The 19,284-nt window shown below is 63.4% G+C and overlaps 2 protein-coding genes across 2 annotated transcripts; both read right to left on the bottom strand.

Annotated features, from left to right (window-relative positions):
* Window positions 1–12,874: 12,874 nt before the first annotated feature.
* Window positions 12,875–16,392, bottom strand: PFL1_04537 (uncharacterized protein; the record flags this gene model as incomplete). The annotated part of the gene is made up of 10 exons (XM_007882063.1): window positions 12,875–13,081; window positions 13,223–14,170; window positions 14,267–14,425; window positions 14,523–15,125; window positions 15,237–15,297; window positions 15,386–15,575; window positions 15,704–15,859; window positions 15,964–16,018; window positions 16,117–16,290; window positions 16,387–16,392. 10 exons carry the CDS (start codon window positions 16,390–16,392, stop codon window positions 12,875–12,877), a joined length of 2,559 nt encoding a protein of 852 aa, XP_007880254.1.
* A 612-nt stretch (window positions 16,393–17,004) lies between these two features.
* PFL1_04536 (uncharacterized protein) lies at window positions 17,005–18,527 on the bottom strand (the record flags this gene model as incomplete). The annotated part of the gene is made up of 9 exons (XM_007882062.1): window positions 17,005–17,064; window positions 17,184–17,227; window positions 17,333–17,393; window positions 17,486–17,604; window positions 17,721–17,888; window positions 18,019–18,125; window positions 18,221–18,225; window positions 18,342–18,357; window positions 18,469–18,527. 9 exons carry the CDS (start codon window positions 18,525–18,527, stop codon window positions 17,005–17,007), a joined length of 639 nt encoding a protein of 212 aa, XP_007880253.1.
* Between the last annotated feature and the right edge of the window lie 757 nt (window positions 18,528–19,284).

Raw genomic sequence — 19,284 nt, 5'->3', positions numbered from 1 at the left:
TGCTCGCCTCTGCCTCCACGCTGCGTCATGTCGTCGGTGAAGCTCGAGATGGGCGGCAGTGCGGGCCGGTCCTGCGGTTGAGCGACCGCCATGGCCTCCGTCATGGAAGGCTTGGTCGGCGTAGGTTTGCCAGCAGGGTTCGCCTTGTTCATAGCCCCCGGCTGCGAGGAAAGCTGAGTCCGTTCTGTGTCGATGGCTTGGCGGTCGCGGTGGGTGTGCGAGTGCTGGCTTGCGTCGTTTGAGATGCGTTCAAGCGATCAAGTATCGGCAAGGAAGCGCGAATCAGTGTCGGTCACAGATGTAGCACCGGATTGAATGGCGGTGAGATGATCTCTGGCAACTCGGCAGTCAGAGGGCGTGGTAGCGATTGTCGTGATGCCCAGCAGGGACAAGGGCGTATTGGCAGCAAGATGCGGTCGGAGCAAACGTGCGTGTATGTGCGTGGAGCGTGCGACGAGGCTGGCGGTGCTATACCGAAAGGCACCTATTATGGGCTCGCGCGGTGTGTTTCGGTGGGGCGGTCGGTGTGGGGAGCAGCACCCGATGCACTGGGGAAGTAATCTCGGTCGGAGCGATGGGTTGGCGCCAGGTCCAGCGCAAGCGTGGACGTTGGGCCGCAGGTCGTGGGGGTGGGCGATAGCCACTGCCAGGGGAGGAACGCTGAGGGATCGAAAACGAGAGCAGGCAGCCGGGGTGTGTCGCAGCGGCGAGCAGTCGAGAGAGCGTGGGTGGCTTCTGTGGGTGCGGTGGGTGCGTGGGTCGTCCAGAGGGCGCGGGCGGCGGTGCCTATGGTGGGGACGGAAGTGCAAGAGGCTCAGACGGAGGGAGCACCGATGGTCGAGGGACCAAGGCACGGGGCAGATGGGGATGATTCGACGGAGCGATGACAGGGGTGAGAGAGAGCAGACGAAGAGGAAGAGGAGGAGCAGGACGGGGGAGCTGGAGGAGGAGGAGGAAGAAGGAGGAGGAGAACGAGAAGGAGGGCAAGCAACGCCGCGAAGGAACGAGCAGCCCGAACAGAGGAGCGCGAAGGCAGGCAGGCAGGCAGGCGGGGGGCGGGGGCGAGGGTGGGCGGGAGCGGAGGGTTGCCTGCCAAGCCCGTGAGTCGGGCTGCCGTCCGACGACCAAGGCTCTGGGGCGGCCTCGCAGCGGAAGGGCCGACGAGGTCAGAGTGCAGCTCAAGCAAGCAGCGCAAGCTACCGAGATGTAGCGCAGGGCAGGGCAGGGCGTGCTGCCGGCCGCCTCCTGCTTCTGCTGCTGGCTCCTGCTGAACCGCCGCCGCCACCGCCGCCGACGCCAGAATAATAGCTGGGGAACCAGAATGGAAGCGGCGGCAGCGGCGAATAGCTGGGCGGACGGGCAGGCAGGTCAGGCCAGGCCAAGCGGCAAGCAAAGGCTGGGTGTCTGTGGAGCGGAAAACCCGCCGTCGATGAGGGCTGGCTGGCCTGGCTGGGTCGACGCCCGAGGGCAGCCACCCAGCCTTCATCTTCTCAGCTTCGAGTCCGACTGCCTCTGGCTTCCACGGCCCACGGGCCCGCCTCACAACATCACCACCCGACCCAACATCGAGCCGCGCACCGCTGCCAACCAACCCGATGCAGTCTTCATCTCTCGACTCGCCATCATCGGCTCACAAACACAACAGGTAGGGGAATGGCCGCGGCCAGCATGCAAGAGACCGGCCGCGCAACGGCGCCCAAAGCGGCTTTGGCAGCAGCGGCCGCGGCCAGCAATTTGGGGCCACTAGGGAGGGGCACAAGCGGCAAGGACACTCAGGCATTCGGAGAGCCGGCGAGGAGCGAGGCGAGGCAAGCAGAACAAGCAGAGCAGAGCAAGCAAACAGCAAAGCAATTGCGAGCTAAGAAGGGCAAGCTCAACGAGGGTTCACAGCAAGAGGGGCCCGCCGCGGATGATCCCGAACGGCGGTTGCGGTACCGCTATTTCCTCTTGGCCCCTCGACCCTGACCCGCCTCCGGACGTAAGGGAGTTCGCCAGCGCCAGCCCCGGCCTCCCAAAGCAGGCCGCAAGCCAGGCCGGCCAGGCCCAAGCCGCACGTCCGACTGCTGGTGTATCTGTTGCTGCGCTGTCGCAGTTGGCTGTCTGACCATCGTCATGCCTGGGTCGCAACCCGAGCGCCGGCTCCCATCATCGCTTGCTCCCTGCCTACCTGCCCTAGCCTGGGCTTCCTGCGCCTGCCCGCCCTTGGTCGTCGGACGGACGGACGGACGGGGCCAAACGCACGCCCGTCTTTCCGGTCGCATGATTTCCAGGTTCCTGCTTGCTTCTTTTCCTCACCAGCTGCCCGCCTGCCTGCCTGCCTGCCTGACTGCCTGAAGGGCCGCCGCCTGTCTTCGATTTGCCCTGGCCCGCTATGCTGGCGCTGCCCCCTACGCCCTTCCGTTCCTGAAGAAGCCACATACGATCGATCTCAACCCTGCTTGCTTGTTTGCCCCCTTGCCGGCCGACCTGGCTGCGAGTTCATCTACAACCCGGCCTGCGTCGGGAGAGCAAGGCTTGCAGCGTAAGAGGGGACCCAAACAGCGCAGCGATCCAAACAGCCAAGCGGGGGCGGCGCCGTGAGCCAAGCCAAGAAGCAAAGCAAACCAAAGCAGAGCTGAGCAGAGCAAAGCAAAGCCAAGCCAAGCCACAGGCAGAGCCCGCAAACGGCCACTACCTCACCGCACGCCGGCGACGACTGAGGCCGACGACGGCCGTCTCGCCGTTTGGCTGGCGGCCTCGCGGGCGTGAGTTTGCTTCCCGCCTCCACCTGGGTGGCCCCGTGTACCGGCCAGCACAGGGCCCATGCCAGAAACGTCGCCGACAGGCGGACAACCGCGCAAGCAAAGAGCAAGCACCCAGGTGCCCAAACATCTGCACCCTATCGGCCCCTTGCGCGTGCTTTCCTGCCTGCCTGCCGGCCTACAGATCAGGGAGCTGGTTCCTGCGCCTACCTACGCATGCATGCTCCAGCGCCTGCCATCCGGCCAGTCTGCTTGCCAACCTATAGCCTCATCTCGTCCCCGGCTTCTGCTCCCCTGGCAGCGTGGTCCTCGGTGCCTGTCCCCACCACTCGGCGTACTCCGCGTGTACCGAACCGTGCCCACCTCCGGTACCGCCATCCGTCCGCGCGGGTGTCGACCTCCGCGGAAAGTCGGAGCGGACGATGCGCATGCATGCACCGACCGTGATAGGCTATGGCAGGACAGACTGCCATGAGAGGGTGGAAGGCCGCCAGCGTTGCCATGCTCGCCGGCCGTCGAGATCGTCAACAAAGGGCCCGGACGAACGAGTGGTCTGTAGGGCGGTCGACGTCGAGTCCCCGATGCGCCGTCGTTGTGAGAGAGGCCCGTCGACAACAGCGAAGGCCACCGAGGGAGGGAGGGGAGCACACGCCGGCCTGCTATCCGCCTGAGCCTCCCTCTCGATGCTCTTTAGGCTCGGCCTGCGCCCCGCCTCTGACCCTCCCTTCGTAGAGTACCTCTTGCTCGGAGCCTTTTCCGTCATGTAGCTTGGCGGCGTATGCCTTAGCTTGGCTTCGGCGAGTCTTCGGTGCGGCACACGCGACCGCGCGTGCGTTTGTGTGCTTCGCTGTGAGCATTTCGCTCTCCGCCATCGGAGCAAGGTCCGACCCGAATGAGCTGGCTGCGCAGCCAGATATGTCCATATATATGTAGGTGAGGGTACACCCTGGTCTCGATCGAACCAGGCCCGAGCAGCAGCAAGCAAGCAAACTACACTCGGACTGTGGCAAGTTAAGCTCTTTCCTCACGGCCGCTGCGGCATGTCTCGGTGAGACCCGAGCAGGAGGTCTCCAGCGCGCCAACCGATCGAACAAGCAAGCAAGCTAAGAAATCAGGGCTGGGAGCGCATGGTCGCCGCAGGGAGGGGCGCATGATTGCGGCACCGCAGTCCTGGTCCCGCCGCAGGAACAGGCGGACGGCGCAGGCACAGCGTACGCGGCCCGCGACAGACCGACGGCGGTACAGTCGGTCGGTGCGATACGGTGGCCGCCCTCCCTCGGGGCCGCCGTGGCCACTTGCGCACATGCCGGCTCGCCCGGCTCGACCGCCGAGGCCGCTGGGCCGACGACACGACGACGACAAGATGGCGCGGGTGGGTATCCGGCCGGTGATTTCAGACGGAAGCATCGGCGGTGCGGATGGCTGTGGCTTCCGACTTCGGGTCGGGTTCCGAGTCTCCACCATCGAGGCCCGCTTGCGTTGACGGGAAAGGGAGCCAAGCAAGATGGCGGCGGGGCGTGCGGCGGCGGCGGGGGGCTCCGATCTCAGAGCCTCGTCGGGGCGGATCGCATGCGGTTCGAGCAACACGGTGATGCCCTCGCCAGAAACGGACCTCATCACCTGCCTGGCCTGACCTGGCTTGGCCGTACGGCAACGCCCCCGTGTCTGGGTGGGTGAACCCCAGCTGAACAAGTTAGTGGCACAGGGGCAACCCCGCCTCGTCAAGCCTGGTACAAAAGATGGGCATGGGCCGGATGCCGGACGCTTCCGCCGCACGGCAAAGGCACCTTCATCGCCTCTTGTCTCCTCCTCTCGTGTCTGCGTTTGCCCGAACAGACAAGACTTGACGACCCATTACAGTAGGAACCTCCTCTCGCCGCCTATCGCCTAGCGTCACCACCTGAATACGCAGCAGGTGCAGCCGTTCAATGAGCAAGAATGAGCCGGCGCACAGTGGCCATGGATGGACAGTAGCACCGTACGTGCCGTGTTGTACGAAATAACGAGTCCGTGTACATGAATGTGGCCCGCTGAATCGAATCGATTCCAAGGCACATGATGGAAGGACAATGGCACATGATGGAAGGACAATGGTCGCCTCACATGCAGTTGTCAAGTGGTGAATGGAGGGGCGACGCCCAAGACCTTCTCTCGCCGCCCTCGGGCGAAAGAGTAGTGGTAGACCGTATTCTTGCTGTCATTACAGTGTGTTGTCGAAGCTGCGGGACGGGGCGCGGAAAAGGGTGGGCCGAACAGCCTATGCGGCAGCCGCGGGCAGCCTATGTATGTACGTATGTCCCTGCCCCGTGCCCCGTGCCGTAAGACTTTGATTGCTGTGCCGTACATACTGTACATACAGTACAGTAGAGTGCCATGCGAAACTCGATGCTGCTCGGAGTGGGACGCTCGATCAAGATTGGTTCAGCACTCGGGCAGCGTGGACGGCATGCACCGTCGACGGCGCCTCGAGAGCAGGTAGGCGGGCGGCCGATCCTGGATCTTGCGAGGCCCCTTGAAGAGCAGGCGACGGATGTCACGCTCTCCTTTGTCGACCAGCACTTTGACTCTGGAATACGATTCGAGAGCCGCCCGCAACACCGATGCGGAAGCCCTCGACACCAGCAGTTGTGTCGTCGGTGCACGCCCGGGACATCCTCGGTCTGACGGGTAGGGTGCGCCCCCCCACGGCCGTAACGCAGCATTTACCGTAGCTCTCTATGTACCACTCCGTCGACACGGGCATGGTGAAGGCGAAGCGCGACAACGTGACCTCCCCCCAGCTGTCACGCTACAGTATGTACACGCACAGTGCAGGCTGACAAGCACAGCCCGATGTCACTTCATCTCGTTTGCCCCCCGCTTCCGTTGATGAAAAGATGGAATCCCAGACGGCGATTGACCTGTTTCAGACAGGCAGGATGCGTCTCCGATCGTGGCTGTTTTGCGCTTCACTGCCTCGTTCGCCGGACGAAGATCAACTCCGGTTGGCACTCAGCACTCCCCGCCCTTTTTGTCTTCTTTTGCGCTGCTCGCCGCGCTGCGTTGAGAGAGAACGACGGGTCGCCGAAGCATTGCTCGTTCATGCGTGCATCACCTCGTCCTCGACCCCATGCAGTACGGGCTACAGCAAGGAAGCTGAGGCAACGTCGCGAGAGCAGGGGTTCGAGAGTGAGTGGGGACGGACGAGGCGTCGCGGAGTCGAACGGGGCGGGAGCGTCCTCGGGTCTGTCGACCACCCCATGCCCGTGATTGACCCGGCTGTAAGTCTTGGCGAGGCGAGGATCCGGAGGGATGGCGAGGGAGGTGGCAGCTTCTTCCACCATCCATCGCCGGACCTCGTGTCCGGCCGTGCTCCTGCCGGGTTGCCCCGTGTCCCGCTGCCTTCCACCTTGTTCAGGGACACAAAGGCAGCAGGCAGGCCTGGCGTCATGTGCTCGAGCTCTCTGGCGCCCTCGTCAAGCGGTCAGCAGCGCACTAGGGGTCCCAAGCGTTCTAAGCGAAGCAAATAATAACAATCGAAGCTTCCTTCCGACCCCGATGCCGCAGCGTATGTAGATGCTCCTCGGAGCCAACGGATTTGAGCCAGCTCATCGCCCGGTAGAAGCAGAAATTTACGTCGCCATTCAGTCTTTGTTGGTTGCGCTTACCGTTGGCTACGTTGACCTGCCACACAGGTCGCACAGACAGCTTGTCTATGCCAATCGAGTCGAGATGGGATGGCACGGACGGCAAGGGAGGGCGCCGGGGCGCTTGCGGTCGGTCAGCCGGAAAGCATGAATCGGTGTGCAACGGTGCTCCCAGATGGGCTCCCATCGCCCCTTGCCGACGACCCAAGGTTCCGCAGGTTCGCAAAGTACTGTACAGCTGCGTGCTGCACAGCTCGCACGCGCAGCAAATCGCCTCGCCGAACCTCTTTCTCAGGCACCCGGCCCTCTAACTCTCTTTCAATGAAAGGTATTCGTGCGATCCTCAATTGTCAATCACGGGCGCAGCGTGCTGTGGAAGAGGCATCCCTGGGGTGTGCTCGCTACGACGCTCTGATTGCCCATACGACCGCAAATGGACGGGGCAAATGGAATGTGGATGTGCGGTGGCAGGCAGCGATGATGATCGAGGAAAGGCGAGCCCATGGACGTACGTCGATGCTGAGGTCGACATCGTTGCGGCGTGCCCCTCGTAGGGTCTCTGCGAACCGCGTCGAACGGAGTCGGAGCTTTTCGGTCCACACTCTGAGCCAACTGCATTTCTCGCAGGGACTGCAGACCTGGCCAGGGCGGGTCGGGTCCCAGCGCGGTGGAACCGCTGCGACAGCGAAGAGCGCAGCCTGGCAGCGCGTGGGCCAGGTTGGCTGGCAGGTAAGGCTAGGGTACAGATGGCAGCTAGGCGAGGGCACGCTTCGGCCAACCCAGGTTTCGGCGTCCGGGGACCGACCTTGACATCCGCTGCGGCCGTGCATCAATTCGCAGGGCCTATCTGGCTGCCTGCCCGCCGTACGATGTACGCCAGGCCGGGCATCCCATGCGCGCGGCCAATCCCCGCCGCGGCCAGGGGCGGGCCAAGATGGATGGCGCCATCGCGTATGAACCTGCCTGGCCTCACGCCGCCCTGCCGTTTCCCGACTTCCGCGCCGAGTGCTTCTTGCTGCGCACTGCCCAGGTCGGGCGAAGCTTTGAGCTGTTCCGGTCGTCTGCGCACATGCATCGTTGGCCTGTCCGTCTCCAGCCGCAACGAGCTCGCAGTGAGGCGCAAGTGCTGGTACAGTACACAGACACACGACGCAACCCCGGTCCAGCTCGTCAAAGCGGCGGGCCAAGGCCGGCCCAGCCCGCGGCTACTTCCTTTAGTCGCTGAGGACTGACGAGGTTTCAGCCGACCGGGTGGCCGGGGCGGTCAGCGTCGACGTACGTGCGCATCAGCAGGGTAGCCTTGCTTGCCTGCGTCGCCGTCCAAGGATGCGGGCGGGACGTCGACATTCCACATGTACAGTACGCCCCCCTCGTCTCTCCATCTGTCTGATCGTGGCTCGCGGCTCATGTGCTCACCGGGCGTCCGACCTCGTCTGGCAGCCGCAAGCCACCAACAAAGCCCCCCTCGACAAGCAAGCGGGAGCAGCCGAAGCCGCGATGAAACTTTGCACGGTGGCTTGCACCAGTCGCCGTCGCCTCGGCTTGTCAGGCGCGGCGTCGAGGCGGAACCCGCCTGAACCGATTCGGCTGCCCGTGACCCCGAGTACGGTGTGGACCATTCATCATCTCGCACAGCAGGGAGGCACGTCGCCATCGGCATCGTACATAAATTGCCCCTTCTTTAGGTGAATCGCCATGTATGGGATCGTGCTTGCTGCTGGCTCGGGCTTGTGGGTACGGACCAACGTCGGGTCGAGGAGGCGAGAAGGCCTAGGAGCGTCGCAACTTGGGCGCTGGGTACTGTAACCAGGTCCACACAGGTGCCATTGCTCGTCGGGTGGCCCGCGAATCATGCGCAGTGCAGGTCAGTCTGGTGCTGCTTCCGAACCTTGCTTGACCCTCGTTCAGGAACAGATTGCCCTCGGAATGAACCCAAATTCAGCTCTGTGCGCCTTCAGTCGACGGATGCACCGCGAAGACTGGTGACGACCAGGCGAGAGGGTTGCGCGGAGGGGATTAGACCGGACTCCTGAAGGCTAGAGCCCACCGCGGGCTGACCCCGTGAATCGGACGACGGACACACCTTGGTTAGATTCGGGATTCCCTTCCTGGCGATGCGGCAACTTACCGTTGCTACCCGTACGTAGGTTCGTCGCTTGCTTGCTTGCTACGAGAGCTCACGTACATAGCGACCGCGGCGCTGATCCCCTGTGTGCGACGTTGTCTGGATCGGCCCGAGAGTGGTCGGCAGCGTTGCATCTGCGAGCTCCTGCTCGGCTGCAACTCCAAGCCTCTGCGAGCGAGGGACAGCATGAGATCAAGGGCCGGGGAGGGGGCCCAGAGGGTGGGGGACTCGGGTGACTCGCTCGCGCGCTCGGCAGCAAGCACGCTGACAAGGTGGACCTGCCCACCGCACGGTTACTAAAAACGAGGGGGTGGGGGATATCTCTTGACTCGATCTGTATCAGGCGCTCGCTAGGGACATCGGCACACCGTCAGAGGCGAGAGGGCACTCTCCCCACCCAGACACACATCCATCAACGGAGTCGATCGGAGATTGCCCACGCACCGCCTGCCTTGCTTTTCGAGCTAGTACTTTTTTTATTTTTCGCCGCGGGCAAGGCTGTGCTGCGCTGCCCGCCTGTCCGTCCACCCGGCAGACGCAAGGGTCGTCGGTGTGGGCCAGCAAGCAGCCCGACGCGCCTCGGCCAATCAAAGAGGCTAGGCATGAGGATGCGGGCTTGCATCGCATCTGTGCCGCCTGCGCCAACCTGTACCTGTACCTGTACCGTACCACAAGAGCTGGCGCTGTGCCACGCTTAATTGCGTTGGCCCCTTGCCTCGCCCGTTCGCAGCCGCCTCGTCCTCTTACGGCCGGAGCCGCCAGCGACAAAGACGTGGCTTGACTTCCCTCTTCTGCCTCAGATAGGCCTTTTGAACGGCCTCTCGTCGCTTTGTTGGGCTACATCCGGGAGACGTCTTGACCTCGTGGTGTCCATGAAGAAGAATTAACGGCGCCACCATCACATACCACATCATGATATGGTCAGCAAGTCGCAGAACAATAACAGCGATATGTAGAACACGAAGGCCGGCGGTGGCTGCGTCCGAACCCGATCCCGACGTCGTCCTGCTCCGAGGGAAACCATGTCGGACGGAGATCTTCCAGGTCAAAGATGCGACGACGGTGGGGAACACTGCTCGACTCGGTGCCCGGAGTTCAGAGAAGCGTGCACTCTGTTGTCGTGACCTCGTTCGTCATCGTACCGATCGGGTTCACTCCTACACACAAAACCAGGGGATGTGACGACGTCCCGGCAAGGAGAGGGCGGCGACGGGCTTCCGCGTGTTCGCTTGGCCTGGCCTGGCCTGGCCTGGCACCGGCCATCCTCGGTGTCCAGGCGGTCATCAGGTCGAAGCGCTGTCTGAGCGGAACGCAGCACAGGTACAGTACCGACGTCACCTCGGCCACCCACCCAACAAAGTGGATCCGATGGGGCGAGGCGGAAAACCTTTTCCACTGCTGCCAGGGTTGGGCTGAGGGGGCTGCTGCTGCTGCTGCTTCTACGCTGAGCTCACGCCACCGTCGAATGAGGCTTGCTGGGGTTCCGCCTCTGTTTGTGAGGCGATCAGGTGGAGGCAGGGTGGGGGGATGGGCTCAGCACATGTTTGATCCTCGCACCCACGTCCGCACACGCTGTGAAGCCACACCCAAATGAACGAGGGTCGAAACCTCACCTCACGACGGCGGTGGACGTGTCCGCGTGCAACATGCGCCGGAACAACGATCCCGTCCTGACTCGGCTGAGGCTAGGCTGTGAGGCGAGACACGAGTCGACGTGCGTGCGCCGCGCTTCCTCTTTGCCTTGGCCCTGCCTGCTGTCTTTGTGAGCCGCCTGATCTGCTTCAGACGTGAGGCAGGGAGAGAGCCTCTTCCGTCCGTCGGCATGTGCGAGCGAGCGAGCAAGCACAGCGGGGCGGGGCGGGGCGGGGCGGGTGAATTCGTTTTTCCTTTTGACGGGCGCGCCCGAGGAGCATGCTGCGCATGCGCCGCGCCGCGCTGCGGTGTGCGTGGGCGGGTGCCTGCCAACATCGGCAGATCTCGCCTGCCTGTCCACCCTGCACGCACGTCTGTCGGCCCGTATGTCCGTGTGGCCGTCCGTGCTGCTCGGCAGCCTGTCTGTACGGCTTGCCTGGCCCGGCCTTGCCGAAGATCGGTCAATTGCGCTCCATACGCTCGTGCGCTACAGTACCTCATCCATGCTTACACAGCCTCGAACTCACCTCCGCGGACGCGGGTACCAGCACCTACAGTACGAGGTTGGAGAGCGACGAAGGGGAAAGGGATGAAGAAGAAAGAAAAAAGTCGCCGACGTCCGACCATGTGCTTGGCTTTGGCTTGCTTTCGCTGCGCTTCTCTCTTGCTTGCTTGCCAAGAACACGATACCGCGCGGAGCACATGCTCGACCCCTCTGCGTATGTCTCGGCATCGTCCGTCTTCACTCGCGAGAGTCGCAATTGGACAAGCACCATCTCTGGCCTCCCCTTGCGCTGCTTTTCCTCCCCGGGTGTCTGTATCTCCGTCCGCGAGTCTGTCGGGCTACATCTGTATGGCGGCGACGGCGACCAAAAAAGCAACGATAGATGCCAGGCCAGGCGCAGGAACGCACCAGAAGCTATGTATGGAGGCATCGCATGCTGCCAGCAGGCGGTCGGTTGCACGCCGTCGATCCCAAGCGAGGTCGAAAGGCCGAACCGACCGAAGAAGAGGAAGAAGAAGAAGAAAAATCCCTCAACTGCCGCCGTCGTCGCTGGGCAGGGCCGGGCCAGCTGGAAGAAAAGTCAGGAAGGATTACCGCTCATCCCCGTTTTTCTTTTGTGCCCGGATGCCAAGAAGGCCGCACAAGGCCGACCGGCACCGGCTCGAGCACGCGTTTGGGTTTTCGTCTCGTCCGAGCTCCTCTGGCCGTATGGACGGCATCGCCCGTATGTACTGTAACGTACGTCCAGGTGGATACCCGATGCCGCACCTAGCGTCACTGCCGAGGCACAGCCCCCCTTCTCCCTCTCCAGCATGATGGGCAAGCCTCCTTCGTTGTCTCTTAGATGCTCAAGTGATGGCTAAAAATATCGGCCACCTTGCCTTTCCCTCCTTCCCCTTTGCCTGCCAGCCTCCTTGCCTTTGACAACCGGCTAGTCGGCGATATCGAGATGGGGGTGACGAAACCGAGCAGCGGAATCGACAGACTCCCAACACCTACCCCTCTCCCTTTGGGCAAGCGAGTCGATCCAACGCACTGCAGAAGCCATGTCCCGAGAGAGTTCCGTTGGGGACCGCTCGCACCGCCGATCAGGTCCTAGCGTCCGTAGATATGCAGGCTAGGTGTGGAACTCAATCGAGCCGCAACTGATATGTGCGACGTTTGAGGCCGTCGTCGTACAGTAGCTGAAGAAGGGCGCAAGGTATCGCGGCGACTTTGAGTGCCTTGCCACCGAACCGAGTCAGAGTCGAGCCGACCATGCCGGCGCGGCATGCCAAGCCTTGCAGGCCGTCAGCCCGTCAAGGCGGGCGCGACCTCGTCTTCCTTTCCGTGGGACCCATGTCAAACGACGAGATGGCAGTTCTTCGCGAGCGAGTGCAGCGTTGTTGAGATCCGTGGCCGTTGCCAGACTGCGGGGAGAGAGACAGGGGAGGGGAGGGGCAGGCCGGTATGGTCGGCTCAGTGGGGGCAAGGGGCGAGGGGTTCCAGCTCTACAGGTACCTGATTGGCAGAAGGATGCCGTGGAAGGACAAGAACGGCGATACCATACCAATACCATACAGTGCGACCGTCCCGTTTCATCGTCTTGTGCACCTGTGTGTGGCGAGGGAAAGGCCTTTGCTTCAACGACGGAACACCCAACCAGCATGGTAGGGGGAATGGCTCGGCCAATTCTGACAGAGGAACCCACGACGACGACGACGATGACGAACCAAAACCGACCCCCTTTACCCGCTCCTCGGCGTGATCTCCGCGGCGACGCCGTCGCTGCAGACCCTTCTGTAACCCTCCTCGACCAGATCCCGGAAAGGACCAATGAGTGAGGGGGGACCAACGACAACGCGGGCTGTCCGGCTGGCTCCTCGACATCGCGCAAACCGTCGGAGTGGCAAAAACCCACGGCCCTGCCAGCCGTGCCAGGACAAGATGCCGCGCCTGCGTGCGTGGGATGCAAGATGCCGTTGTTGTGACCGTCCCAACCAAACTGTACAGGGACGTTTCGAGTTTCGCATCTTTCGACCTGGCCGACTGACCGACAGACGGCGTCTTGATCGGTGATATGCGATTCAGAAATGCTTGGCTTTCGTTGGAGCGAGACCGACGTCCCAGGCTGCGGCAGACCCATCGTTACTCGACATCGAAGCCTTCCCGCACCGCACCGCACCGCACCGCACCCTGCACCCGTCAAGATCCGCAGTCGGTCGCTGCTTGGCCTCGATCGATCCCGCGCGGCAGTCCGGCGGAGCTACTCGCGCGACTCGGTAGACGACAGGACAAACTCGTCGGCCGTCTCCCTCGACACGTCCGACTGGCGCGCCTCGTCCTCGTCCTCGGTCACCAGGCCCACTTCGAGTCGACCGGCCATGTGCTCGTCCCAGAACTGCGTGTGCTTGTTCATCGCCTCTTGCTTGAGCTGCCGGATGTAGCCGTTCCATCGGATCGCCTCTTCGTACTGTTCGTTTTTGGCGGCGACGGGGTTTCCATTGCAAACATCCATTCGTCGTTGCCCGCGGCCGTCGACGAGGTCAGCAGGACGTCTTGCGAACAGCAAAGGACAGAGGACAAGGACGTTGCGACCACGACCGCGACTCACCTCCTGTGCCACCCGCTTGGCCTCCTTGCAGCACAAGACCACCTTGGCGTACTCGCGCGAGCGAAGCAGGTACGAGATCGTGTCGAGCATCTCGACAAACGTCTTGGTCACGTCGTCCTCGGACTCGACGAGCCTCTTGAAGCCCTCGACCGGGTCGTCGGTGCCGATGCGGCTGCTGGGCTGAGTCAGTGGCAGGCCCTGCGATGCCTCCTCCGCCTTGATGGCCTCTTCGTCGCCGTCGCCGTCGCCGTCGTCGCCATGGCCCTCGGCCGCCGCCGCACCCGACGGTCTGTTGCGCCCCTCGTCCTCGTCCTCCGTCTCGCTGTCGTCGCCGTCGTCCATTCGGACAGCAGCGCCGCTCTCGCGCTTCGGCGCACCACCTTGACCCGCCTGCTGCTCGTCGATCTTGGTCTTCTTGGCATCGTGCCAGCCCTGGGCCTCCTGCCTCTGGCCGGCCTCGTGCGCCAGCCGCTTCTTTTTCTCAAAGCTGTTCTTGGGCGGGATGAAGCCGATCTTGAACCTCTCCTTGCAGCGCTTGAGGATGCCCTGCGAGCGCTGCGTCACCTCGACCGGGCGCCTAAAGTACTTGGTCAGCTCCGGGTGCGGGCCAGGCAGCTCGGTCGACTCTGGGTGGACGAAGCGGTGCTTGACGGCGTCCTTGAGCAGGTGGATGGCGGGGTTGAACGAGTCGAGGATGTTGAACCACTGCCCGTTTTCGCCCGTCCCGCCGTCGACCTCCATGAGGTCGAGCGAGTCGACAAACTCGTCAAACAACTCCTGATCCTCGGCCGTCGGGATCGACGGGCCCTCGAACAGCTCGTCGCCCTCCTTGGTGATGATGCGGTCGAGCGGCGGGAAGATGAAACGGCGGTAGTCCTCGCGGAACGGCACGCGCGAGTAGTAGAAGCAGTTGTAGTCTTTCCCGGGGTAGGGCCATAGCACGCCCAGCTGCATCGTTTTGGATCCATCGCAGCAGGCGGCCCGGAAGAGCGTTAGTTTCTCTGAGCACCATCGACCAGCCCTCTGCGTATCCTGTCGACTCACCTCGGGCTCCGCGTGCTGACGGCGCACCAGCCTGACGACGGCCATCAGCTCGAGCTCGTGCATGCCGCGGACCAGACTCGCGAGCTGGATTTGCGCCTTGGTGTTGTTGAGGTCCGGGAAGACGAACCAGATCTGGTCGAGGCTGTACTCGCGGCGGTACTGATCGACGACAGCGACGGGAACGCAAGCAGAATCGACTCGCCCATCAGCCCTGCTGAATACCACGATGGGCTTCGCGACGGCCACAGCCACTCACCGCCTCAGACTTGACAAAGTGCAGGATCTCGAGGCCAGGCATCGTGTCCATCTGACCAAAGGCCTCGTCGGGGACGGGGATCAACGATGCGCCCAGCTTCCACGCACGCGTGAACTTGGCCACCGACTCCTCGGGCAGCGGCTGTGCGGTCTGGCCTTTGCCCTTTTCCACGCGGCCAATGTCCTCGAGCAGGAAGTGGTCGCGCCTCGTCTCGGCCCGGTACGAGGGCACGGGCGCAGGCTCGTCGTCGGCCTCGCCCTTGGCCAGCGCCGGCGTGCTGCTCGGCACCAGCTCCTGCATCCTGGTCTCCTGCATCTCCCTCTCGATCCTGGCTCCGGCGCTTTCCTGGGCCAGCTTGCTGATCTTTGACTGCGTCATGGGCCGCTGCGGCTCGGTCATCTTGTACATGGCGATCGGGATCGCAATCGCCTCTTTGCTGGCGAGGTCCTTGGGATCGCCGAAGGAGAGCGTAGACTTGGATGGCGACGGGCTCGTCAGCTGGACATTGGGCAGGCTGGCCTGCTCGATGGCATCCTGCGCCGTGGCGATCAGCCCGGTGTCGATGCCGGCGAGGAAATCGTGCCAGAATCCCTCGTTGGCTCGCTGTTGCGGTCGGAAGCACAGGAGAGGAGAGACAGAGGGCAGCGTCAGCGAGCCAGTCGACGGGAGCGACTGCTTCGAGATGCTGCGGCCAGGCGTCGGCCGGTTGCCCACCTTGGTCGCGTCCTTGTTCTCCTCGACAAAGCCAACGTCTTCGTCGTCAAAGTCGACGCCGCTGTTTCGATCCCGAGGGGCGATACATAGCCCGGTCAGCCCCGCCCATCGCTCTGGGTCGGCACGCCACGCTCGGAGGACGGACTCACAGCACGCGGACGTTGATATGCTCCGTCTTGATCTTGCCCTTGATGTCGTCGCTGCCGAGCCAGCTGAAGTTGGACTTTCCGTCGGTGATGAGGTAGATCATCCTAGTCCACGTGCTCTTCTGCGACTCCTTGATGCCTCCGCGGTCGGGGCAGGTGGAGAGCTGGATGGCGTCGACCAAAGCTGCCAGCGCTGTGGCGGTGTGGGCAGGAAGCACGGGCGGCCGACCGAGCGCACAGAGGCGCAGCATCAGCATCTGCCGAGGTCTCCTTTCACGCACGTCGAGCCAGGTCGCCTCGCTAAGCACGGCGACCACTTACGGTCTGCTGGTGGCGCTCTGTCGTTTTCGCCGACCGCCCGCAGGCTCTGTACGAGGTCGAGGGTGTCGAGCGTGGGCACGTTGAGGCGGAAGATCTCGTCGATGCCGTCGTAGCCCTCGCTGTAGCCTCCATGGTCGACGACAGTGTTGTTAGTGCCTGTGTCGAGGAGATCAGAAAGAGTGGCGTGAAGAGCATGGAGGAGATGCGTCAGGCGGTCACGACACGGAGTTCATCCGGCGCGAGAAGGATGCGGTACCCACGCGGCGAGCCATAGGTGATGAGGGCCACCTTGGTCGTCTTGAGGCCTCTCAGGATCTGGTACGGGACGGGAGTGCGAGAATAGAGCGAGCAGGAGCATAAGCTCTGGACCGGTGGGCAGCACGACAACGACCTGCGGCTGCTGTGCCACTCACGATCTCGACGATCCTGGCCGAGATGAACTCGCAGACCCACTGGAGGTCGGTCGTCTTCCTCTCTTTGACCTCGACGCCCGAGTAGGGCTTGAACACCTTTTCGTATACGGTGCGGGCCGAGCCCATGGACGCCGATATGTCCACGACGAAGATGGTGAGCGAGTTGCGGACCACCTGCGGGCGGGGCAGGAAGGAGGGAATGCCGAGGGTGAATCAGTGTCGGTGGATGCCGCACCACTGCATGGCTGACAGCTGAGAGGTTGTACTGACACTCATGACGAACACGATGGCGATGAACTGCCACGGGAGTTACTGCTGGCGATGTGGCCTGGTCTGCGGACGAGGCCCGCGAGGCGATCAGTGGCCCAGCCTTTCTTCTCGATCGGTCAGCTGCTGAGCGGGCTGGAGTGGGTGAGAATCGACGTCGTCTCGATCGTGGGTATGGTGCGTGAGTCGGCAGCCAGGACGGCGGGCGACGAGGCCGATGCGGGGACCAAGGATGGGGCAAGGCAGGTGCAAGGGACGGGGGATGGGAGTCGGAAGGAAGGAAAGGCGGGACGCGGCCATGTGTTGGTGTGGAGGCGCCCGGCCGCCCGCGCGCTTTCTGATTTTTGGCAGGCGGCGCAGCGAGCCCAGCTTTTCCCGCCGCCCGCGCCAGGCTCGCGTCCCCACCGCCGCCCGCGTAGAGTGGGACAGGCCAGGCGGCGGCCCAGCCGCAGCAGCCAGCGACCGCCCATCAAGCGCGCAGCACAGCCGATTGCTCATACGCACCACAGGGCCAGCAAAGAAGTCAGAGCTCAGACTGTCACTCTAGTAAGACATGCACCTGCACGCATGCAACGCTGGACCAGCGGCCACGCTGGATAGGCTACATGGCCCGCAGCCCGCCTAGTATCGAGCCGGGCCCAGCAGGTTGACGGCCGCCTTGGTAGGCTCCTTTTCCTCTTTCTGCGGCGGCGCAAGAGGGGCACGAGATGCCGTCAAGAGGGGAGAGCCGGACGAGTGGACTTCGGAGTCAGCGGTCGGTCCTTGCACTATGCAGCTCCTCCACGACGACAAAAACTCACGATGAGGCCCGAGATCTGCTTGAACTTGGGGTGCGACGCGTCGACTGGCGAGAGAGGGACGAACGGACGGCAGACACAGGACATACTCGCATCAGAGCCGGACCTTACAAGGCTGACAGGGCGCAGAGCGGGAAGACACGCCGACGTACCAAGGAGCTGGAAAAGGATCGACTCCGAGGTCGTCACCTGAGCGCCGGCGCTGCGCATGCGCTGCGAGGCCGAGGAGATGAAACACAAAGGAGCCCGTGTCAGCCCGGCGTCCGCTCGAGCATCAGTGATACGAATCGGGTTGCGGCACTCACCTCGAGGGCGACCTCGATCTCGCCGACGTTGCAGCTGCTGACACCATCCTTGATCACGTGCACGTCGATGCCCTTGTCGAGCAGGTCGAGGGTGCTCTGCAGCACGCACACATGCGACTCTGTAGTGGGGAGGATGACGTGGGATGCAGACAGAAGCAAGGCGAGGGACGGAGGCGACGGTAGGACGGTGGATGAGCAAGAGCGAGTCGTGGCACGTTATCGACGGGCAACGCACCGATGCCAAAGATGACGATGTGCTTGATGTCGCCGGCCTGCTTGAGCCACTGATCAGTGAGGCCGGGGACGTCCATGCTGAAGCGCGTCTTGGGGTGGACCGCCTGCGCCGAGAGCGGGGGCAGCTGGGCGATGAGGTCCGAGAGGGGCGAGACGGTGGATCCGAGGGCTGTCGTCGAGGGCCGCCGCAGCAGCGAGGATCGGGGATCAGAGGAGGTGGTGGCAGCTGGAATCAGCCTCGACAACGTTGCTGTAGCGCGACTTGGGGCTGCTGTCAGCGAGTAGCAAGGGGTGCGCACCCTTTGGGTTCTGTTCGGTGGTGAATACGGGCACCTCGAGGATCTTTGCGGCCTTGAGCATCTTGGCCGAAGTGTTGACGATGTGGTCAAAGTTGGCGATGGCCGTCCTGTGGCGGGTCGAGAGGGCGACGAGGTTCAGCAGGGCCGGTTAGCCGAGTGCCTAGAGAGGAGAGATCAGCGATGCTGGCATAGCTAGACTCACTTGAACTGGGTGCGTGGCCGGGGTGGGCAGGCAGGAGTCGGGTCCAAGGGTCAAGGGTCAAAGGAGGTGAGCGGAAGCAGTCAGGAGGGTCGCTGACCTGGCATACGCAGTGGCCACTCACCCTCTCCTGGATATCGCTGAGGTGGGTTGCAGAAGGCAAGAGGAGGTCAGATCGTGGTGAGCGACTGCTACTGCTGTGTGCAAGCGCTTGCGTGTGCGCATCGGCCGGGCCGGAGCGACGACCTCACCAGACAAAGAAGGCCGTCTTTGGCAGCTCGATGCGGACGGTGCGGACGGCGGCGGACATGATGAGCTAGAGTGATGGGCAGCGTCAAGTGTCAAATGTGGTGAAGAGATGGAGTCCAGATGGTGGCTGGGTGTGGATCGTCGTCGGGAGGAGGGACGGTTGGCCCGGCCAGGCCAGGCCAGTTGCGTCAAGGCAGCCCGGAGCAGCCGGCCTTCCGGGCCCGCCAAAGTGCGGGGAAATGCCGGCAGCGGAGGCGGGGAGCTCGGGCCATGCAAGGCCTGCCTCGCCTGGCCTCGCCTGGCCTCATCTTGCCCTGCCTGCTGCTGTGCGGATCCGCAGACGACGGCCACCGCCAGACAAGAAAAGTGGAGGCGGGTCTGGCACGCTGGGCTGGCGCGTCACGTAGGGCAGGGCCTGGCCGGTCTCGGGCAGACCGAAGAGGGGTCGCGTCTTGGGTCGCCCCTGCCTAGCTCTGCCTGGCTCAGGTCAGAGTCGGGGCGCGCCCGATGTTGGATTTCCTTCTAACGCGGCTGCTTCCCGAGACCGGACGGAGAGGCTGCGCTACGCCCAGCCCGCTTTCTACTCCTCGCAGCTCGAATACCAACGATAGACGCGAGCGGACTGGCATGCGGCCCGATCCGGCTTGGCAGATACAGCAGCAGAGAGGCGAAGCGACGACCAGCGACGAGCAGATGGCAACGGAGGGAGGGCCAGGGCAGGGAGCGCGGAGGGCCCGAGGCAGGCCTCGTGGCAGCTGGCGACCCACGAAGAAGTGAGGTGAGTGGACTTCCACGGCGACGGCGACCAGCACACGATC

The sequence above is a fragment of the Pseudozyma flocculosa genome (genome assembly GCF_000417875.1).
Source record: "Pseudozyma flocculosa PF-1 unplaced genomic scaffold scaffold00015, whole genome shotgun sequence".
In the NCBI taxonomy this organism is placed as follows: Eukaryota; Fungi; Basidiomycota; class Ustilaginomycetes; order Ustilaginales; family Ustilaginaceae; genus Pseudozyma; species Pseudozyma flocculosa.
This window is presented reverse-complemented; position numbering and strand designations above follow the sequence as displayed.